At 48.9% G+C, this 22,081-nt stretch overlaps 1 protein-coding gene across 5 annotated transcripts in view; it reads right to left on the bottom strand.

Annotated features, from left to right (window-relative positions):
* Positions 1 to 2,557: 2,557 nt before the first annotated feature.
* Positions 2,558 to 22,081, bottom strand: part of BCORL1 (BCL6 corepressor like 1) — a 63,680-nt gene continuing 44,156 nt past the window's right edge. For all 5 annotated transcript variants that reach the window (XM_019653923.1, XM_019653925.1, XM_019653922.1 and 2 more), the window contains 6 exons: positions 20,671 to 20,892; positions 17,913 to 18,079; positions 16,394 to 16,539; positions 9,247 to 9,324; positions 8,015 to 8,168; positions 2,558 to 4,783 (listed from right to left, as the gene is read on the bottom strand). In XM_019653923.1, coding sequence (XP_019509468.1) covers positions 4,504 to 4,783; positions 8,015 to 8,168; positions 9,247 to 9,324; positions 16,394 to 16,539; positions 17,913 to 18,079; positions 20,671 to 20,892 — 1,047 coding nt within the window. In that variant the 3' untranslated portion in view covers positions 2,558 to 4,503. The remainder of the gene's footprint in view (positions 4,784 to 8,014; positions 8,169 to 9,246; positions 9,325 to 16,393; positions 16,540 to 17,912; positions 18,080 to 20,670; positions 20,893 to 22,081) is intronic.

Below are 22,081 nucleotides of genomic sequence, written 5' to 3'. Positions count from 1 at the left end.
AGCAGACTGCTCTTGGAGTTGGGGTGAACCCCATTATCTCTCGCTCTCCCTCCCTGCATCCCTCTTTCTCTCTCTCTTTCTCCCACTCTCTCTCTCTCTTTCTCTCTCTCTCACACACACAGACACACAGGCGCGCGCGACTTGACAGAGGCAGGACACAATAATTAACACCCAACAAGCTTCCCTGCTATAGGTTAGAAGAATATGGAAGGGGCAGGAGTTTAGTACCCAATTTGCCCCCCCCCCAAATAGGAATGCAGAGATAGCAGATGGTCCTTTCTTCAGGAACGCAGACACTTGACACAGGGCCTCCCTTTCAACCTTGCACTCCAAAGAGGAACATTCTGGTAAGAACATCATTAACTGTTGGCGCATGACCTCGGCACACAGGAGGAATTAACTTTGGCTAAACAGCCATGTTGACACAGTATGATTCTTTTCCATGGTCGGTAAATTCAGCTCCATTTGGCAGATGGAGCAAGGAAGGCTCGGAAAGATTAGGCTCTCACCCAAGGTCAGCCTAGGTGGTAAGTGGTGGAACACGCACTTTCCCCTGGGATTAGGAGGTCACTTAACAGGAGGCCACCGTCCTTGCCCCAATCCTGACCAGGGATGCACATTTCATATTAAGGTCCCCACCTCCTGCCTTGATCTTACCATCCTGGCTGAAGGGCAGAGAGGACTCCAAAAACGGTGTGGGGAAAGGAAACCAAAAGCAAGTAATAAACAGCTGTTCGGTTCTTCTTAACTCGCCTGCATTCTGCAGGGGAATAAAGGGGTGTGCATGACCACACACCCAAACCCAACTGCCCATGGCTGTCCATGGTTCCCCAAAAGCCCATCGCCTATTCCTTTGGGGTCATTCTGACTTTGCCCACAGCATTACCTTCCTTCCTTAAAAGGAAATCCTTATAGTACCCCGCCCCCACTCTCCCTTCATCCTTTCTTTGGAATCCCAAGCACTTACCTTTATTTTCCTCCCTCTGCCTGTCCCACCTCCAACAATTTTTACGGATTAAAACAAAAACAAAAAAACTTGTCTCTACCCAGTTCAAAGTTTTCTCTGGTTTTCTATCACCCAAGGCAAAATTCTAAGCCTTACGCCTTAGCAAGGCCAATAGGGGCTACTGCACCCTCCCTCCCCATCTGTCCCTTCCAACTGAGGGGAACTGAAGTGGATTGTAGTTTCCTGCATATACTACCTTCTTTGTCCCCAAGCCTTTGCACAGATTATCTACTCAGTTCAAAGATTCTTCCCTGCCACCCCTAATTCCTACTTTTCTACTTAAATGTACAGGCATCACCTCTCCCAGGAAGTCTTCCCAAACACCCCAGTAGCCTTGCCCATCTCTTCGAGCTCCCAGACCATCTTGGGCCTGAGTCCTTGCACTCACCATATGGCTTTCATGACCTATTGACATGTCCTATTCTTAAGTGCAAGTGCCAAGCAGAGGGCTGACCTACAATCAGTACTGTTACAGGGTTGTTTGGGAACCTGAGGAGGCAACTAATCCAAAGGGCCTCTGGATCAGAAAGTAGGGAAACAAAAAAGCCAATGAGAACTATTCATGCTGGGGCTCAAAGGGGTTGATGCTCCTCCATCTGGGCAGAAAGACGCAGGTTGAGGCTGCTCCTGGGGCTTGAGCAAAGAGAGCAGCTCACAGTTCTTTCCTGGGGATGGCTGGACTCCAGTCAGCCACACACAGAGATCCCCTGGCCTATACACTGACAGGGCTCTCCAGAGACTTAAGCCACAGTGAGAGACCTGTTACTGCTTAAAAGGGACTCATTCCAGGCCTGTCAAATATCCCCTTCCCTTCAAACAGTAACAGGCACATTCTGGAGCCAGCGGTCAAGAGGAATCAGCTTTCTCCCACTGTTTTTCTGAAGTGAGAAGAAAGGTTGTAAAATCCAAGGCATCCAGGAAAGTTGGGCATCTTGACTCCATAATAGCTGGGACTTAGGAAACCAGAACCTCAGAAGGTCTGCACTGTGTGGGTGTGCAGGGGGGGACACTGGCACACAGTGCAGTCAGATGCCCACTTGGGTGGTCCAGGGCAGGAAAGACAGACAGCAGGCAAGAGATTTCCATGAGTTAGAGGATCATTCCTCACAGCTACCTAAAAGAGAGCTCCTCCCTTCAAGCCTGCTACTCCTATGCCAAACAAGGGATGTGCACGTGCATGCGTGCACACACGCATGGGCGCACACACACACACACACACACACACACGCACACACGCGCGCGCGCGCACACACACACACACACACACACACACTCCTAAACCAATGAAGGTACACAATTCTCTCCACGAGCCAAGCCCCCTGGATTTGCCCCTGCCTTTCCTTTTTTTCCCAGATCTTGCCCCAGTGACCCAAATGTGCACTAGCCACTCCACGTTGTCTTCCTTTGTTGCACCCTTAAAAATTCCAAACTACAAAGCAGGATCAGGGTTTTCCTCTCTGACCTCATCAGGATGCTCATCTTCTTTAACCATGGAAAAGCCAATACGGGAGAACAGTAAAGAGAGACAGGAGACAGAAGCCCTGACACAGGTTTTTCAGTACGCAAGTGTTTTTGACTCCACAGCCAGTTGCTTAAAATGAAACATAAAGGGCAGCCAGAATACACACCCAAATGCAAAAAAAGTAAAGGCAAACATAAAATAAACCACAAAATACTATGAACCCCAACAAAATCAAAAACTTAAAACCCCCAAACTCCTTGACGATTTTATATATATATATATATATATATATATATATGGTTTGTTTTAAAAGGGCGAACAACTGTTCAGAACCAACTGGACAGTATGGTGAGGGTGGGGAGCAGTCCTATGGAAGGTGGCCAAGAACCCCCCTGGGAACAAAGAACAAACACAATACAAAGAAAATAACCACCAATGCTCCCGCATGGGTCAGGAGTCTCCAGAGAACAGATTGTCCTATCCTCAAACTGGCATATTTTTGTCTTTTTTTCCATTTTCTTCTTTTGTTGTTGTTGTTTTAGCACCTGTACAATAAAACTGTACCATCTCCAACCAGAGCCGGCCCCAGTGAGGCCCTCCTGCCTTTGGATGGCACATACTCTCTACAAGGATTGTTCGGAAAAATAGCAATTGGTAGAAAAATAAGAACAAGAGTGGGAAAGACAATGCCACAGAGGAGGGCGGGGACAGGGAAGCAGCCCAAGCTCCTCCCTCTCTCTCCCTGAACTAGCCCAATGCTGGAGGCCTAACGCCAAGCTCTCAGCCCGGGTCCCTGCTTGAGACGAGTCACCTGCCCGCAGCTAGGAAACAGCTGAGGCCTGGATTTCACATCTGGCAGTCAACCCCAGAACCCTCTACAGATTCCAAGGAAGAATGGAGGGCAGAGGGAGAAGGAGGGAGGAGAGAGAGAAGAGAGAGGAAAGGGGTGCATCGAGTCTGGTGAAGAGAAAGGGGGGGCACGGGCTGGGAGTTGAGAGGCTCAGTATCCAGAGAGAGCGAGGGCAGACCTGTGTGAAGTGGCTGGGGGTGCACAGGGGATAGCTGTAGGAACAAACCCATATTGTGCACTCTGAGGGGAGCAGAAGAAAGTGTGAGGGGGAGGCAACCTTAGCCTTCAGGCCCATTCTCAATTCTCCTCTATTAGAGTAACTCATTAACCCCTCACTCCCACAATCCTCTCCCATCCCCAGTAAACACTAATCTCAAGATATCAGGGCTGCTGCAAAGGGCAGGGGGTGGTGAAATGAGAAAAACTGGGGGTAGGGGAGCACCAAAGCCTCAGGATTTACCCCCAACCCCCAGCCCTGGGCCAGCACCAGCCATCTTCATCAGTCACAAGTCGATGGCCACCCACCCCTCCCTGGCCCCTCCCCAGTGAGGGGGTAGGGGGAACCTGGGAGAAACTCTCAAAGGGAGGGAGCAGCTCCAGAGCTTATCAAGAAAAAAAAAGAAAAGCGGTGAAGAAAGTCCCTCAATACAACAAGTTGTCTCAAATCATCACAGTGATACAGACTTATCAGAAACCAATGAAACAATACAAATTAAATACTAATAAAATAAATACTATGGAAGACAGAAGAACAAAGGGGAATAGAGGGGGCACTTAGAGATTTAACTTTTCTCATTTCTCCTCCAGACAGGCCATGGCCACCCAGGGCCAAGGTTTGGTCTTGGTCATATACCATAAGGCCAGTCTAAGGGAACCTGGTGCCACCTCCCACCACCCCAGGGACCTCATGTCCTCAGACGTGGAGTTCAACTTTCCACCCCCATCACCAACCACACAACAATAACGATGACAGGGAGATGAGAACTAATTGTAACCCGCCCCCCCCCAAAAAAAATCCAGTCACTAATGCTGGCATTGATAAGGCGGCTTCTTGTTGGTCCGTATTATTGCCTCATTCTGCAGTCTGGTGCTCGGTGGAGGGGGGCGGGGGGCAGGGGGGAACGGGAGGTAGGAAAGGGTGAACTTGGGAGGAGAAAGAAGAAAAGGGAGGAGCTGTTTTCCCGGTCAACTGTTCCAAGGCTGGAACTCCACCTCAGACCCTAGGAGCCGAAGTAGCTCGGGCTCATACCGCACCAGCTCCACAGTCTCAGAGGAGCCTGGGGGGCATTCGTCCATGCCTCCAGGCCTCTCAGCAGGGGTCAGCAGCTGACTGGAGGCCACCTGCCTGTAGAACTCAGCCTTGGGCAAGGTGGTAATTTCAAAGTGCGGGAACCGAGCCTGAAAGATCCTTGAAGAAAGCTTCAGCCTCTTCAGGACGTCGGTAAAGAGAAACCAGTTGCTGGGCCTGGAAAAGGCAAGGATGAGAGTTAGGAAAGGAGGCGGAGCAGAAGTGGCAGCGGTACTGGGACCACTCTGGAAGGCCCAGGAAGGCTGTAACACTTTCAGAGGCTTTTGGGGTGTAGCTACGGCAAAAATGTGTTCCTACCCCCTCTGTTGGCTGGCCCAGCTTTCAGCTGAATGGCAAGCACTCAACCTATAACTGCCCTCTTCCAAAAAGTGGGAGTGGGAGGGAAAGGGGTCTTCCAGAACCTAAAACTCTTAGCAGGCTTCCTGAGGCCTTACCCACAACCATGACCTGGAATTTATCATGTGCTGGGACCAGTTCTTCTCCCCACCAACCCTTGCCAGCCCGGGCTGGTTTCCCTTTCCTGTTCTCACTCCTGCTTCCCTTGCCTCCTTGTTCTCCAAAATCTTCCCCAGCAGAGGGGGGCCATGGAGAAAGGCCGACACTGTGGGTAATCCAAAAGGCATTTCTTTTTGGCTCTGGAATGCATTAGACAAGTTTTTTTTTCCCCTCCAGCAGCAGCACCATCGTTTCTGCAGGGCTGGAGCTCACATTACAGCAAGTCTGCCTTTGCTGAGCACAACCGACCGAGTAGCAGGCTGGGGACAGCTGGGAGGGGTGCTGGAGAGGCCGATCGTAAGCCAAACGCTTGTGTTAACTAAACCAGGAAGAAATGCTGCATCCCCAAGTCAGTGGTCCCTGTTTCCAGGGCTTTCCCTTCTTGCCATTTGCTGTCCCAGGTCCGGCCTTCATCGGTTTTGGCCTGGAATATATTATATCAGCCTCCTAACTGCCAAGAGTCACTCTTCTGCCCACCCTCCTGCCTGCACTGGATCTTGTTACTATTAGTTTTCTAAAAAGAAAATCCAACCTGTTCTTTCACTCCCTAAACAGCTTTCAATGGATCCCCAGTACCTCCAGCAAAATCAATCAATCAATCAATAAAATTCTTTCACGTGGTATTATGCAAGATCTTCCAAACATGACTCCATTCAACCTTTTCAGCCCAATCTCCACCCAATAACACACACACACACACACGCTGTATCCCCCACTCTACCAAGTGCCAGCCATTTGAGAAAGGACAAGCCCTGTTTTCTGAACTTGTAAGTCTTAGTGCCTTTGGCTCATGCCACGCCCTCCCTCCATCCTCTCTTCTCCAGCCCAGATCAGATGCCGTATCACCCATGAAGGCTGCCCCTGATGTAACTGGTTGCTCATCCCATCTTCCACATGGCACTTGGTTCACACCACTATTATACCCCGTATACATGGAGCCCAGTTTGGAAAGGATACAAAAGAAATGTAAACTTTGGTTCTCTCTGTGGCATAGGAATGGGGGCTCAGGGTGGACTGCAACTGTTATTTTTTCCTTGACGCTCTTCTGAACTGTTTGAGTTGTTTACAATAATAAATTTTGCTTAGGACATTGGGCCTTTTATTAGGGTTAATTTTATACTTGTCTGTGTCCTCCACTAGACTGGAGACTCTCTGAAGACCAGAGCTGTATTCTGGGCCTCAGAGTTTGACCTGGTGCAACTGCTTAAGACATGTTTATGGAACTGATGGTTCTGTACAGAGCCTAAAACTTCTATTGAGACCCACAATCCTTATTCCTAAAATGCAACATTTCTTCCAAATGAGCGCAAACTCTGTCATCTCACACAATCAGGGAATGGAGTGTTCTGGGTTAAGAGAAAGGGACTACAGATACCATACACTTGGACCCTCACTTTCAAAGAATGAGAAAACAATGCCAAAACATTAACACTAATGATTAGAATTCAGTTTTGCTTTGATGATACAGAAGGCACTTCTGAACCCCACAGAGCCTTAGAGTCATTGTTCCACACCCCCCACTACTTCTTGCAAAATAAAATTTTCACATTGTGCTGCAGCTGTGTTGAAGGGCAGATTCAGAAGAGGTGCTGGAGGATGTAACATCAGGAAAAGCAGCTTTGCCAGCACCAAGCTCTCAACCGAAAACCTGCCTGCTACCTGCTTGCTGAGCGGTGCACAGCCCTGGTTGCCTGTGTTCTGTCCGCCCCTAAAGCACACTACCCTGGTCTTTTTACTGCCTGGGGCCCAAGATCCTGTTTCAGAGAAGGAGGTGCTGAATACTTTGGAGGAATTAACTGCAATACTATAGTTTAGAGGCCTAACCCCGCCCTCAGGATCAGCTTATGTGCAGAAGAAAAAGGACCAAAAGCCCCTGAAACTTGATCTCTATTAATGTCATCATATAGGCTATTTTTATTCCTTATCAGTTCATGAGGGAAGGTATGCAAAGAAACTGTGGTCAAGTGGTTAGAGTCATCAACAGAGGGGCTCCATTGAAGGGTTCATAATCCATTGTCCACGCCTTTCTCTATCATGTGCACTTCATGCTCTTTCACTTAAAAAAAGTAGGACCTGACATTTTAAGAACAGATACCAAAAAAAGTATCCCTAAAAGCGTTTGTGAAGGTATTTGAAATATGTGAAGACACCAGGAAGAAAATACTTAATGATGGATGCGAAGAACAAAAGGACAATTCATCCTTAATCGTTCTAACCAGCACTGCCACCTGTTGCCGTACAGTGAACCCAACAAGAACCACAGCCAACTCCCTTCGGAATCATCAAATAAAGATTAAATTGGGTTCAGTCTAATGTTAAATGTCAGGTATATTTTGGTCTCCGAAAATGGGTGAACCCTGTTATAAATACATAGTAATCTCAGATGACGGCGCCAATGCCATCGTCTTGCCAGCATTAAGGCTATGAGAAACCAGGCTGTGGATTAATTAAGGACCCCAGTGGCCCCCACAGCTATGGAAACCATATGTCCTGGGTTTTCCAAGACTCTCAATTTCAGAATTCTATCTTGCTGTCCTCAGAAACCACAAAAATGTTCCAGAGATTCTAATAGTTCATTAGCCCAAATATCTCCCAGATTATCTCTTACACTCAGGAACAACGCAAAAATCCTTCAGAGAGTGTATCCAGATTTGGGGTTTGGGAAATAAATACAGTCAATGCATCTAGAGCTTAAAGCTTCTATTGTGAGCATAATCAATCTGGGCTGGAAAGTCAGGTTGGCCTTGGTCATATATATCATCTTTCCCATGCTCCAGCATTTGTTCTCAGGTCTCAGCTTCCATCTGGAAAACTCTACCCTTCCGCAAGGAGGCAGGCCAGGGGTTGCCAGCATCCTGGCCCTCGGTCCCCATAGATCTCTCAGACACTTACCCGTGGGACACTGACACTTGGAGGTTGTAGCAAGGGAGAAGAGGCTTGTCTGAGAACTCAAACATAAAATCATCCTCTTCGCCATCATCTCCTTCTTGATCAGAGTTCCCAGGGGGATTATGTAGGAGGTCACAGGCAAACCCGTCTTTTTCCTCTGTAAGGAGAGTACACAGGGAATTAGGAATTAGCTACATGCACACACCCGAAGAACCGAAATGCTCCAACGAGACAAAGGGTTATGAAGGTGGGTGATTAGGAGATAAACAAGCCCACAGCTGCCTGGCATGGGCCAAGGCGCGCTAATCCTAGAGCTCCCCTCCTTGAGAGGGCACGTGAACTTTCTAGTCTTGGAAGATAGTATTTTGTGGCCAGAGGCTCATTAGACTCCACATTTTAGTCAGAAGAAAGCAAGAATGAGCTGCTCAGCTCTTGGAGATGGAAGCCTGAAGATGCCATCACAGTCAAAGGCAAGGTAAAAACCCCTGTCCTTCACTTCCCACAGCTTTCCCAAACCACCCTGATTGCCTGCTGGGATCCCTAAGAGCCTGGCTGGGGCTCAGCTGGCTCCTTTCCCCAGCCATGTGCTTGGGTATGGCTTGCTTCACTCCATCCCAACCTCCTGCCCTAGCTTCCTCCAAGCTCAGGGGTGGGTGCCTCCCTCTATCTGCAGCCCTTGGCCTGATGGTGAATGGCAGATGACTGACACAGGTAAAGACTGGCTGCTCTTCCAAAAGAAGAAAGCTAAGGGCTCGAGAGAGACAGCAGCTATCTCGGAAACTCTGTGCGCACTGTGGGGGCAGGGGCGGGAGGAAACGGCAGCTGCCAGATGAGGAGCTAGGTCCCTCTTGAGTGTGAGAAATACCACAAATGGTGACAATGTACATAGGGGCGGGGCTTCTGACAGGGTTAGGAAAAAACAAGGGAGGAGAAAGGGGTCTTGGAAGAGAGAGAATTAAAAATAAATCTCCAGGATGGGGAGTGGGAGAGGGCTAATGAGGGATAGCTTTGTCCAAATCAATGCCATCTCCTGATTTAGGCCAATACGTTCTGAGTCTGGGGGAGGCTTGCACAAGGGTTTGGGCTAAAAGGGTCTATAAGCTGCTAACAGGGGAAGAAGGGCTACCTCCACAGGGTCACTCCTGCCTTTGAGAAGAATCAGTGAAACCCAAAGGAAATCCCGCATCTCTGAGCCATGGTGGGGAGGGGCAGGGGGGACCCCACTGAAAGCTTACCCAATACAGAACTGCTGTAAAAGTCCCAGGATACACCAGGATCACCCTCTGCCCGGCCCTGAAGATCCGAGAGGTGATCTGATGAAAGAGAAGGCAGTGAGACAAGGAGGGTAGGCTGGAGAAAGAATCTGGAAGCAAAGTCTGTCCATGTAGGGCTAGGAGAATGGGAGAAGGGAAGGACCACAAGAGGGGCTGAGAGTGACAAGAGAGTGACACACTTCCAGCTAGCAATCAGAGGTTGCAAACCAGCAGCCAGGAGCCAACTTCAGCCCACTGCCACCTGGGGTTTGGCCCAGTGTTTTAAACAAACAAAAAATAATAATAATTCATTAACGGCCATCACTTTAAAATTGAAAGGTTTCACTTAAAAATCCAGATTTCCAACTTTTCTTAAAAAAAACATCAGAAGATCTGGCAACACTATATCCACATTCCTGCATGTCAACAGTTGGCTAGAGGGAGAGGCGACATGTGCTGCTCTCCAATTCAACAGTCCCCACCCAGCCTGCTCTGCTCTCTTACATAAAGGCATTTAGGTCTGGGATCCCTGCTTTAAATGGTATAGGGAATTACTCCCTAAGCAGAATCCTAGACCTATCATAAGATTTGAATTCTCTGCTGGTCACAATGTTCATTCATCCAATAATGATCTCCCCAATTCAAAGTAAGATAAGGAAGCACAATTCCTCTGTTTCATCTTTGAAAAACATGGGGGAGATAGCCAAGTTTATCTTCACAAAAACCTTTTGCTTCCACTCCTAGGTATAGACCCAGGAGTTGAAAACAGGTGTTCAAACACAAAGTTACACCCGAATGTTCATAGCAGTTCTATTCACAGTAGCCCCAAAGTGGACACAACCTAAATGTCATTCAGCTGATAAAAGGATAAATAAAATGTGCTATATCTAGACAATGGAATATTATTCAGCCATAAGAAGGAATGAAGTGCTAATATATGTTACCATATGGATGAAACGTGAAAACATTACACTAAGTGAAAGAAGCCAGACACAAAAGATTACATACTGTATGATGCCATGTATATGAAATATCCAGAACAGGAACATCTATAGAGATCGAAAGCAGATCAGTGGTTGGGAGGGAATAGGAAGTGACTGCCTAATGGGTACAGGGTTTCTTTTTGGGGTGACAGAAAAGCTCTGAAACTCGATAGTGGTGATAGTTGCACAAAATTTTGAATGTACTTAATATCACTCTATTGTACATTTTAAAATTATTAAAATGTTAAATTTTGTTATAAGCATTTTCCTACAATAAAGTAAATTTAAAGCACATTTTGCTTACTTGATCTGAGGACAGATATTAGGTCATCCCTTAGCTTCCTTGTTTCCTAGCTAAGTAAGCATCATGTAGCGGAACTGTTTCACCTCTTAAACCCACGTGGACAAAAAGCAGGTTTTCATGACAAATTCAATTGTGTCATCCGTGGGTATATGGCCCAGCAGTTGCCAATATGCTAACTAGTACAGTCGGCAAGCTCTTTTAGCTGTGTATGGGTGCCACCAGCCCTCAAGTGATACCTGGGCAACAGAACAGGAGAGAGTCCAAAGGGCACAGGTGAGGTGAGGGTGCCCCCTAAAAACAAAATCCCAGGAGGAAGTAGGCAGCCACTTTTTTTTTTTTTTTTACTGAGCCATCCTACTACCTGTTGGCAGCTCAGCGGCCTGCTCAGCTCGAGCCGGGACTCGAACTGCTGTTGCTCAGAGCTCGCACTCTTGAGCGAGCTCTTAACCAACTGAGCCACTCGGCCGGCCCTAGGCAGCCACTTTTAAAGGAGTGGAGCTAGTTTCCCCCAAGGGAAGGTACCACTGAATTGGAACATACCTTCCCATCAGCAAAAAATTCCTATTTGCTGTTTTGACCTGCTGGAAGAAGTCCCTTTTTAGCAACCTGCTAGGAGATGAAGGCTTTCTTCCAGTAGGAAAAAACAGCCAGAGAGAAGCTTTAAAAGTAATGTTTGAGCAGCTAGAGTGGAAAACCTTTAGTCATGTACATTAGATCTTTTGTGCATTTCATGAAAAAAAACTCTGAGGTCATTGCTGCCAGCTTATGTGCTCTTCTGTATCCTGTGCCACTTCAAAGTTAGCCATAGTTCTTTCCTAAAGCATTTTTTGGTTAGGTAGGTGTCTATTCTGTGCCTAGCCCTGTGCCAGGTGTCCTAGGAGATACAGGAATCAGATCCAAAGTTCCCAAAAGGCAGGGACCACATCCATCTTGTTCATCATTGTCTCCTTGGCACCTCAGCCCAGGTGCCTGGCACATAGTAAGACCATAATATATGGGGAAGAAAGGAAGGCAGGGAGGGATTACTACAAGGTGAGACTATAAAGTAATGTGCTTGCTTAACCAGCATGCCGAAACCTAGGCATTCCAATGACTGTTGTCCCCCGCAAGAAGTCGCTGGAGAATTCCCTGGAGCACTCTAGCTCATCACATTCCTAGGGCTCCTCTCTAGGAACTGCCTTCAGAGCCCCTGGCTCATTCCTCTGATTCTCCTCACTAACAGCAAAGCTTTGTCATCTGCAGGTGAATTAACCTTTTTGAGACAGCCAACAGTTAACTGGCATGAGGCAAGGTGCAAACGTTGGAACAGGCCCATAAGTGGCACACAAGAAGAAACTGCAAGGTATTGCTTGACGCTGCTGTTGTGAGTCACGTTTCCTCATAGGTGTTCACATACAATCAGGAGGAAGAGTGACTTTTCCTTGCCTTAACTCTCCCTTGCCGCTTCCTACAACTTTCAATCTTGTACTCTTATCCTTTCCTTCAAAAGTACCCTCAGGGCCGGCCGAGTGGCGCGATGGTTAAGAACTCGCTTGGGATTGAAAACTGGTACCCAAACAAACACTCGCGCACACACACATTCATAGCAGTGCTAGTCACAATCACCAAAAGGAGGACACAACCCAAATGCCTGTCAACTGATGAATTAATAAAGAAAATGTATATCCACACAATGGGATATTATTCAACCTTAAAAGGAACGAAGTACTTAAACATACTACCACATGGATGGGCCTTGAAAACATGCTGCTACGTGAAACAAGTCAGACACAAAAGGCCCCATACTGTATGATTCTGTTTATATGAAATGTCCAGAATAGGCAAATCCATAGAGATGCAGAGTAGATGGGTGGTTGCCAGGGGCTGGGGAAATGGAAAGCAACTGGTTAATGGGTATGGGATTTCATTTTGGGGTGATGAAAATGTCTTGGAGCTAGGTAGAGGTGGTGGTTGTGTAACATTGTGAACGCTCCCAATACCACTGAATTATTTACTTTTAAATTGTTAATTTTATGTGAATTTCACCTTGATTAAATAAACAAACAAACAAACAAACAAACAAACAAACAAATAAATAAATAAAGACTCAGTGTGAGCGAACACCCTGGCAATCAGAGTTTCTCTATTTCCCAGGGCCCCATCCTACCCCTCCCCATCTCCTCCAATCAAGTTGCCAGCTAAGGGCCATGAAAGGAGAGAAGAATAAAAAACAAGTGGTCTTCTACATGGGGTCATATGGCAGAGGTCTCTGGCAGGAAAAACAAAAACCTGTGATTCAGTGACCTCAAGTGGTAAATTGCTAACCCTTTCATCAGTGGAAGGAAAAGCAGTCCTGATACTTCCTCCCATGCCCCAAATCAAATGGCAGCAGTGTCCCCCAGTCCCCACATTCTTTCCGACAGAGGAGGAAAAATGAATCTGTTTTCCCTTGGCTAGCGTGGATATTATGTATTCTTCTCTTCAAAGGGTCAAAGACTAATCAGTCCCATGCCTGCCTGTCATTTGGCCAAAGGATAGGGTCTTCCCAAGGTCTTTGCGACGGTTTGGATGGCTTGACGCTGCAAGCCCAAGGAGAAAAGAGAAAGGGCTCACCACTGCCTGGCCTCCAGTATCCAGCATTATACCTGAAACCCAACAGGGGCTCCGTAAATGCACGGACGAGTGCATGGATGAAGGAGTGCTGCTACATCAAACTTCATGATCTCAGGAGAAATGGGCCTCACTATAGGCCAACCCTATATAGGAAAACCAAATTTACAACCCAGATGAATACCAATATCGTCTGCTTTACAAAAGGATTCACTGCAGGATACCTGTAAATAGTGACATCCCTTTGTGTATTTAAAAGAGGATTTGGTTCCCATACTCTTAGAGAACAGGGACCTTGCACAAAGTGAGGGAAGCTCTACATGAGGCGCAACTCTGATGCTCTTGCTCACTTTTTCTGCCTGCAGAAAATGGAGCCCTTTGCACCCTCTATGGGGATTCGCCTTCATTTTCTGCCCAGTGGGATTCCCACAAGAGGAGGAAGAAGACAATCTACGGAGAGACTGGTCAGGCAAATGCTTGTGGATGAACAGCAAAAAAAGCTTTTTAAATACATCAGCGAGACAGGCAAGGTAAAAACCAAACCAAAACAAAACAAACCCAAATGCACCCAGGTGTAGGGGTTGGAGATGTGGGACAGTGGAGGGAACTGCCACTCCAACCTCATGGTGTTTCCTGCAGCCACTGTGCCACTCTACCCAGTGGCTCCTTGAGATCTGGGGGAGGGGTACCAGGATGAGAGAGAGAGAGAGAGAGAGAGAGAGAGAGAGAGAGAGAGAGAGAGAGAGAGAAAGAGAGAGAGAGAGAAATACTCAGTTCAAGGAAACAAAAAAAGCCCGATGATGGTTCCACAACATTGTGACCATACTAAGTACCACTGAATTGTTCACTTCCAAATAGCTGTTAGGTGAATTTCACCTCAATTTTTTAAAAAGGCCCTGAGTATTTTCCTCTCATCCCCCCAAAAACAGCCTTTGGGCCCAAGTCCCACCTTCTGGAAGCCTGCTGACTGCTGCCAGTGCCTGCCTCACTGGGGTGTCAGGTCAAGGTCCTACCCAGGCTTGCTAGCACTTTCCATAACAGCCAGAAAGAGCTCTGCCCTTAACACCACTTGATATTTGCATGGAAAAGGGGTGGCCCCATTTGAACACTCCCTTCAGCTCCTGGCCCCGGTTATGAAGCTACAGCTCCATCCCATAAAGTTGAGAAACAACGTCAAGATTTGAATGAAGATGTTCAGCCTGGGTAGGCTAGGAAGTGCTGGAATTAAGAAAAGTCTTCTCGGGGCAGGCTGAGTGGCTCAGTTGGTTAAGAGCTCGCTCAAGAGTTTGAGCTCTGAGCAACAGCAGTTCGAGTCCAGCCCGAGCTGAGCAGTCGCTGAGCTGCCAATAGGTGGCAGGATGGCTCAACTTAAAAAAAAAAGTCTTCTCTAGATTCTGTAACAGGGACTGGCATTCGGGTTAGTTTAAGGAGGTGTCAAAAGGCTGACTAGTAGTTGGGATGAGTTAACAGAACTGAGAAGAAGAGAGAAAAATGTGTTTATTGTTTCTTAATCTAAAATAATTCAAATATTCCAACTTCTTTGGGATTTTGGAGAAGGGGTCTTGGACATAAACAGTTCGTCTGCTTACTTGAGTGGTCAGAGATAGCTAATTTCTGTGGATGCAGAAGGCCCAAGACCCTCATGGGGTCAGTCTCTAGCCCCCAGAGGCCCTGGATTAGAGTTGTTGATCAGAGACAGAGCTTCGTGTGGTGCTTTTATCAAGTTGAGATGCTCTGGATGGTCATCTGTGCCAGCTTTTCCTGGGAATCTCGTGGACTGCAGACAACCACACATGTGTGCATGTAAGAGAGTACACATGGATCACGGTATGTGGGAGGAGGCCACAAAGGGTGCTTGCCGTGAGCCCTGCACCCCAGTGATGGTTCAGCTGAAAGGAACAGGAGTCATCACTGGCCCAGGACAAATGACTAAACGAGCACCACAAGGTTGCTCTGCCCCTCAGGGGCCTGGGACCCCAGAGCTGGGGGATAGTAAAAGGCAGTCCTCCTCCTGTGAGCCAGGGAGAGAATAGGTCTGGCTGTGAGGCCTGAGGCCTGAACACAGTGACCAGCGACTACAGAGTTTAGTCCTCTTGACTGGGGACTGGATGGAGGCTGGCTGAGAAGAAGCCAAGGCCTCCCTCAGCGGCCTCCCATCTCTCCCCCTCCAGCTTTTATTAGTATCTATTGTAGGTTGCACTTCCCACCTAGTCCTCCTTTCATGGGGACCTTCAGTTCAGTTCCCTTTGTTTCTTCCTCCATCATCAGCTACCTAGTTAACCTTTGTTCAATAAACAAATGAGCTCCTGATTGGGAGCCCAGATCTGCCTCTCTGTAGGGTGGGGACTAACCAGGGAGTGGCCTTGGGCAAGCCCTTGGGCCTGTGCACTCCCAGTCTGAGAGGGGTTCTACCACATACATCAACGCCTCCAAGGAGTGTCAGTGATACAACTCCCAGCTGCTCCATCTGTCTTTTACTTAGGCAAGCTGAAGCAGTAACTGTTAGAGCAAGGGCCAAGCTGTGATGTCACGGAGGAGGCGGGGTTCCTTCCTTCAGAGGTCAGGTCTGAGGAGATTCCCACTGAGCATGACCAAGCTAGACTTCCCTCCTTATCTTCCTCCCACTGCCCGACTCAGTAGAGCTATCTAACTGCAGACAAACAGCTGACATCCACTACCGAGAAAATAAATGCATGTTGGCTTGTGGCCTTTGCCATGGGCCTGAACACCAGACACTTTTCCAGAGGAGGCAGGTGAGGAAGGAAGAGAAGGGAATGGGGGGGGAGGGGCGGGCAGTGCAGAGGGAACATTCACAGTTACCACAGGCAAGGGCTATGAGGAATAAAGCATCAGAAGGGGTCCCAAGGTTTGTGTCACTTCTTTGTAACTGACATCCCATTCTAAGCACAGGTCAATACATTTTTCCCCCAGGTAAATATATCAGCGGGGCTGCTATTCCACAAGGAGGCCTGGCCCATATGCCTCCCTGGGAAATATGTCCCCGTGGGCTACCAGGGCCCTGAAGCGGACGCATACAATGTGGACATTCACAGCACAGGGTCAAGAGGAAGTGGACCTTTGGGTTTTTCAAAGTGCATAGAGGTTTCTGAGACCCTTGAAGGAAATCCTGTGAAGAGGGCTGACACCCCTCACAGAAGCTGCTTGAGATGGAGGGAGATGAGTACCTCCTCAGGAGTTCAGGAATCAGAGGCCAGTCCCCAAAGTGATGGCTTCAAGTCTGGTCTGAGCTTACCACTGAGAAAGCGCTTCATGGTGTCGCTGCTGGCCAGCTTCATGGCCGTCTGTCCAGAGTAGGTGGCCAGCGTGGGGTCAGCCCCATAAGACAGCAAGAGCCAGATGGTCTCCAGGTTGTCGTTGACCACTGCATCATGTACTGGCCTGCAGAGATGATACAGGGTGAGGACAATATGGCCCAAGTGGTAACCTGGGTGTCTAGACCTCAGACAATGTCGTCAGGTGGAAGTAAAATGAGATGACCCCAGTGTCACGTGGGTAAGATTTAGGGCAGAGGAACCACTTCTGGGCTGCACCCCTCCACTACATCTCCTCACCTCCTTCTCCTCTCTCTGTGCCTCTTTCTCCTCCCTCCTATCCCTCTCTCTTATGTTCCCCTCACATCTTGAGACAGTCTAGGGCACCATGGAGCTCCACTGGAAGCTCTGGAGTTCAGGAGAGAACAAGACCCTGACTGATGATAAACGTAAAGCAGATGCTGGGGGTATGAACAGAATAGACTCGCGTGATCTCCCATGAACAGGGATGAGCAGAGTGGCTCCACGATTCAGGTGGCAGCCAAGCAGAGCCTACATCCTTTGATCCAAGTCTCTCACTTGCTTTGTAGCTCATGTCTCAATTTTGCACAGGAAGTAGACTTTCTGATAGAGCAGAGGGGAATGGGTGCAATTTCTTTAAGGCATAGCAGGTATCTTTTAAAAAGTGTATAGAGGGGCCGGCCGAGTGGCGCGATGGTTAAGAACTCGCTTGGGATGCCAGAGGGCCCCGGTTCGGATCCCACATATGAGGGCCAGTGACACTGCCCTCCACAGCTAAGATGCTGAACAACAGCTCAACCTGGAGCTGGGCTGCCATGAGTCGCCGGCGACGGCGTGGGCTGCAGTCCCTGTGGCAGTGGATTGCCATGGGCTACCGTGTGTGGCCAGCAGCCAGCGTGAGCGGCCAGCAGCCGCAGTGAGCGGCCGTCCAGAAGCCGGCGACTGATCTGCCTCGCCAGAGAAGAGCGCAATGATGGTGCCAACTTGGGCCAGTGAAGCAACGTCCTCCACAACTAGACTGAAGAACAAAAAACGACAGCAACTTGTCTGTTTCCCTTTCCCCAATTCCCCAGCACTGTTCCCATCCCCCCAATTCCCCAAAAAAAAAAAATTCTAAAAAAAAAAAAAAAGTGTATAGAGCTCACATCAAGAATCAAATCTGGATGTTACCCTAAGGTCAGCCTCCTGGTTCCCAAAGCCCAAGATTCTGCCTGAGACAGGTGCGCCACCAGGGAGGACAGTTTGTGGGAAGCCTAAGCAGTCTTCCTGCCTCCCCTTGGTAACTGATGTGGACTGGCCAGGCAGGAACACCCCCACCCCTGCCCTAACCCGGTTCCCCCTGCAGTCTGCAGATGTCTTCCTGAAACACCTCCTGCCTGATAAGGACTCTCTGCATCTTGCAGCCTGGCATGATGCAAAGGTCCAGATCGGGGGTGAGCTGAGGGAGGGTGGGAGTGGCAGGAGGAATGGTCTTCTTGCCTTGTGCCATCCTGTGCACTGCAGTTCACATTGGCCCCATGCTCCAGCAGGATGTTCAGGATATCAGTCCAGCCCCGGGAGCAGGCCTCATGCAGGGCTGTGTAGCCAGCATTGTCACGGTGATTCACGTCCTCGCTGTCTTTCTGAAGGCAGTAGAGAACAACATCCTGTGCAGACAGAGATAGCTCCATGAGCAAAGAGAGGCCTAATTCTTGAAACTCCCCAGTTAGGTTCAAAGCTCCCCAAATATCCAAGAGAGTCTCAGAGCTTGCCCTTTATTCTGGGGACTGACAGGCAAGTCACAAAATCGTCTGTCAACAAAGTCAGTCCTGAGCTACTATCACCAGAGCCTCAGCTCTGAGCTGTTCTCTTGGCAGTGGGGACATTCCTAATGACCAAAAACACTCATCTGGGTGTGGGTTGCTGGGGTGAGGTTCTCAGAGAGGCTTACCTACTCATCCAGAGCTCAAACCCTAAGGCCTCCCTCAGCACACAAGTTCCCTAGTCTGGGGATCTGCAAGAGCAATGAGACTTGTGGAGGTAAGCACGGCCTCTGGTAACTTGAGAACAAGTAAGAAAGAATTGGTTTAAGTGCTATCCATGGGTGCTGGTATTCACTGTTTTAAGTACTACCCCCGGATGCTTTTCCCAGCCCTCCCCTCAAATCAGGACTGTTCCTAGTATAATACAGTGCAATCATTCGTCCACATACTAATAATTAGATTCCCTGGGCTGAGATAATAGGACCAGAGGCAGGACTGCGGGCCTAGAAGCACCCTAGCTAGTCTGGGATGAAGCTAGTGAATATGCTGAGGGGGAGGGACTGCGGGCCTAGAAGCACCCTAGCTAGTCTGGGATGAAGCTAGTGAATATGCTGAGGGGGAGGGACTGCGGGCCTAGAAGCACCCTAGCTAGTCTGGGATGAAGCTAGTGAATATGCTGAGGGGGAGGGGAGAGGCAGCTCTTCTTCTGAAGGAAGAGGCCATAGCAGCTAGGGGGGGGGGGGGGGCTATCATCAGCCCTCTCAGGTCCTGGCGAAATGGGCAGCTCAGCTGTCCTGATTGACAGCTAGGTCACAGGCTGGCTGGTAGAGCGAGTGAGCAAGGGTGCAAGTGAGTGAGCATGTGTGACTACATTGGGGGTGCTGCCTCGGGGTGCTGCCTCCTGGACACAGGAGCTGTCATACTACTTGTGCCCGGGAGATCCTGAGGCCCTCTACCCTCATCATCAATGCAAATGTTCACCTCTTTCCTAGGCCACAGACTACCCCTCCCTCCCTCCTGTGACAGGCTGGCTTACCCTCTAGCCATGTCCTGGTTGGTTTTCCTGCAGTTTCCTGTTTGCTGGTTTGGCCCCAGGTTAAAGAAAATTAACCTTGAGGGCAGGGGTTGCTCATTCTTTTGCCTTCAGATCTCCCTTGGCAGTCCTCCAGGCCTCCACACTAGGTGCTCAAGAAAGACAGTGGCTTGCAGGTGAGACACTGTCAATACAGCTCTCCTGCCAACAGGTGGCAGGATAGCTCAGCTGGTGAGAGCACGTGCTCCTAACAACAAGGTTGCTGGTTCGACTCCCGCATGGGATGGTGGGCTATGCCCACCTGCAACTAAGATTGAACATCATACCTTGAGCTGAGCAGCCGCAAGCTGTCGACGGGCGGCCAGATGGCGACTGGACTTGGAGCTGAGCTATGTGTGCCCTGCACAACTAAGACTGAAGGACAATAAGTTGGCTGTTCCCCTTCCCCAATTCTCCAACAGTGTTCCCCTTCCCCAATTCCCCAGGAAAATCTTAAAAAAAAAAAGACAGCTTTCCTATGCAGACCAGCCTGGCTAGAAGTGCGGCTACCTTTAGTTAAGTCAGTTATAGGCATCAGAAGCCTTTAAAGAAAAAAAGAGGTGCTATAACCCAGCAGCTCCACCCTTAGGAACAAATCCTGAGTAGATACTCAGTGGGGTGGGCAAAGGTACACGGTCAAGGGAGTTCATATCAACAAAAAGCAGGAAACAACCAAAATGCCCAACAATGTTATTTCATGATGGTGAATGTGTCAGGTTTCCACCCCTATCCTGGCACTTAGGAATCAAAATGACCTTGGTATGAATTCAGTAGTTGGGCGATCTTAGACATGACACGTAACAGCACTAAGCCTTGATTTTGTCACCTGTAAAACAGGTATAATAAAACCTACCCCCACAGACTTATGATGAAGATGAAATGATATGAAGTAATCAGAGCTCTGAACATGACAAAAGAAGTACTCAATACGTGCCAGATTCCTGTCCTGCTTTCTTTCTGATCCATAGGGAAGCAGTGTACAGTGGGGTGAGCCCAGCTCTGCTCTCCAACATACTCCTGACCCCTCCACTACTGGAAGCCAAAATGAGGGGATGCTAGATTAGGATATGAAGAGTGAGCAATGATCACTCTGAGCAATGTTATCTCTGAGCTGGGGAGGCACTGCACTGGGAAATTCAAGACAACATGAAAACCCCCAAGTCCTGTTTCTGGCCTAGAAACGTATTGGAAGATATTGTTTTACCATTTCAATTATGTTCATCCCCAATTGCCATTCAAATGAGCTTGCATTCACCCACACCATGCCAGGGGCATGGAAGCCCCAGAGGCCATCTGGGCAGTAGAAGGCCAGCCTGGGCTCAGGCCCCAAACTAAGCCCTGCCCAGGCGACAGAAGAGCCAATGGGAGAAGCTTCTCCACAGATGCTTGAGCAATGGCATCCTGCAGCCAGGATGCTCCTTACCTTATAGCCAAGACGGGCTGCCCGCTGCAGGAGGGTTTCACCCGCATTTTTGTTCACAATGAGGCGACGTGCCTCTGGGGGGATCTGCCGGGCTGTAGGTGACTCTGAGGCCTCCTCTAGGCTGGCACTGCGGGACTTAGAGGGTGTGCATGGTTCCGTGGGTTTCACTGGGGTGAGAGATTTAGGAGATCGTGCCTTCTGCTGGCTCCAACGCCCTTTGCCCTGGAAGCAGAGGTGCAGTCCTGGATCGGCACAGATTCCCATCCACTTCTACCCCGTGAGCAGATGCTAAGGGGCTCCAATCCTCAATCACACACACCAAGGAATGACGAAAGGAATGGAAATTAGAGTGAGGGGACATCCCAGCTTCTCTCAAGCACTCTGCATGCCTTCTTTACCTGCCTCAGTCCCCACTTAGTGAGGTTTTATAAGTCATCTCTATAAATACGCAGAAGCAAACTCTGAGAGTAAAGAGAAGCAGAGCTAGCTATCTTTGACTAACGAGGCACAGCTGCAGAAGCCTTCACTCTTGTTGCCAAAGCCTCTCCCCACATCTAAATCTAACCCTCCCCAGGCTTCTCCCATCTTCCACCACACTGCGTCTCTGGATCACACTCATGCCCGTATGGGGCAGTGGACAGCACTCAGGCTCAGGACACAGACCTGGGTTTGAATCCTGCCTCTGCCATCAACCAGCTGCAAGGCCCAACCTCTCTGATCTTCACTTTCTCCCTTGCAGGGTCTTTGAGATAATAAACTAAAAAGGCTCCAGAACAATACACAGGGTGGTTGCTCACAAAACATTTGAGTCCCGTCTTCATGAATGACTCCCGTGTGTCTTTTTCTTCCCATTTAAACTGGGACGTCTAAAGCCAGTTCCCACGCCTGTACCACCATCGCATATTACATCTATAGGGACAAGTAACTTGTCTCTTTAGTTCAGGGGTCTTCGTATCAGGAGGAACTGTGCTCCAGGAGCTATACTCAAGGAACCAGACCCAAGGAGCCTCATTTGAACCTGGATCTAAGTTAGATGACGAGATTCTAAACTTGAAGCTTATGCCATAATTGGTTGAGACTTGGGGGAGGGGGGTTTGGGAGAGGTGGGCATGTCTTGCATGTGGGAGGGACATGAATCACTGGGGGCACAGAAGGCAGGCTGTGCCCTCATCAGACTCCAAGATGGACCCTGATGATCCCCACGTCCTGATATTCATGCTCTTGCATAGCCCCCTCTAGCACTGGGTAGGGCTGACTTTGTGTAGCCGATAGGAGATTGCAGGGATGATGGTCTATGACTCCCAAGGCGAGGTCCTAAAAGCCTTGCTCTCTGCTGGATCACTCATTCTGGGGGAAGTCAGCTGCCATGTCATAAAGATGCTCAAGCAGTCCTTTGGAGAGACCCACATGC

The sequence above is a fragment of the Hipposideros armiger genome, unplaced genomic scaffold (assembly GCF_001890085.2).
Source record: "Hipposideros armiger isolate ML-2016 unplaced genomic scaffold, ASM189008v1 scaffold_210, whole genome shotgun sequence".
In the NCBI taxonomy this organism is placed as follows: Eukaryota; Metazoa; Chordata; class Mammalia; order Chiroptera; family Hipposideridae; genus Hipposideros; species Hipposideros armiger.
The sequence above is the reverse complement of the archived record's forward strand: the minus strand, read 5'-3'. Positions and strand labels throughout refer to the sequence as shown.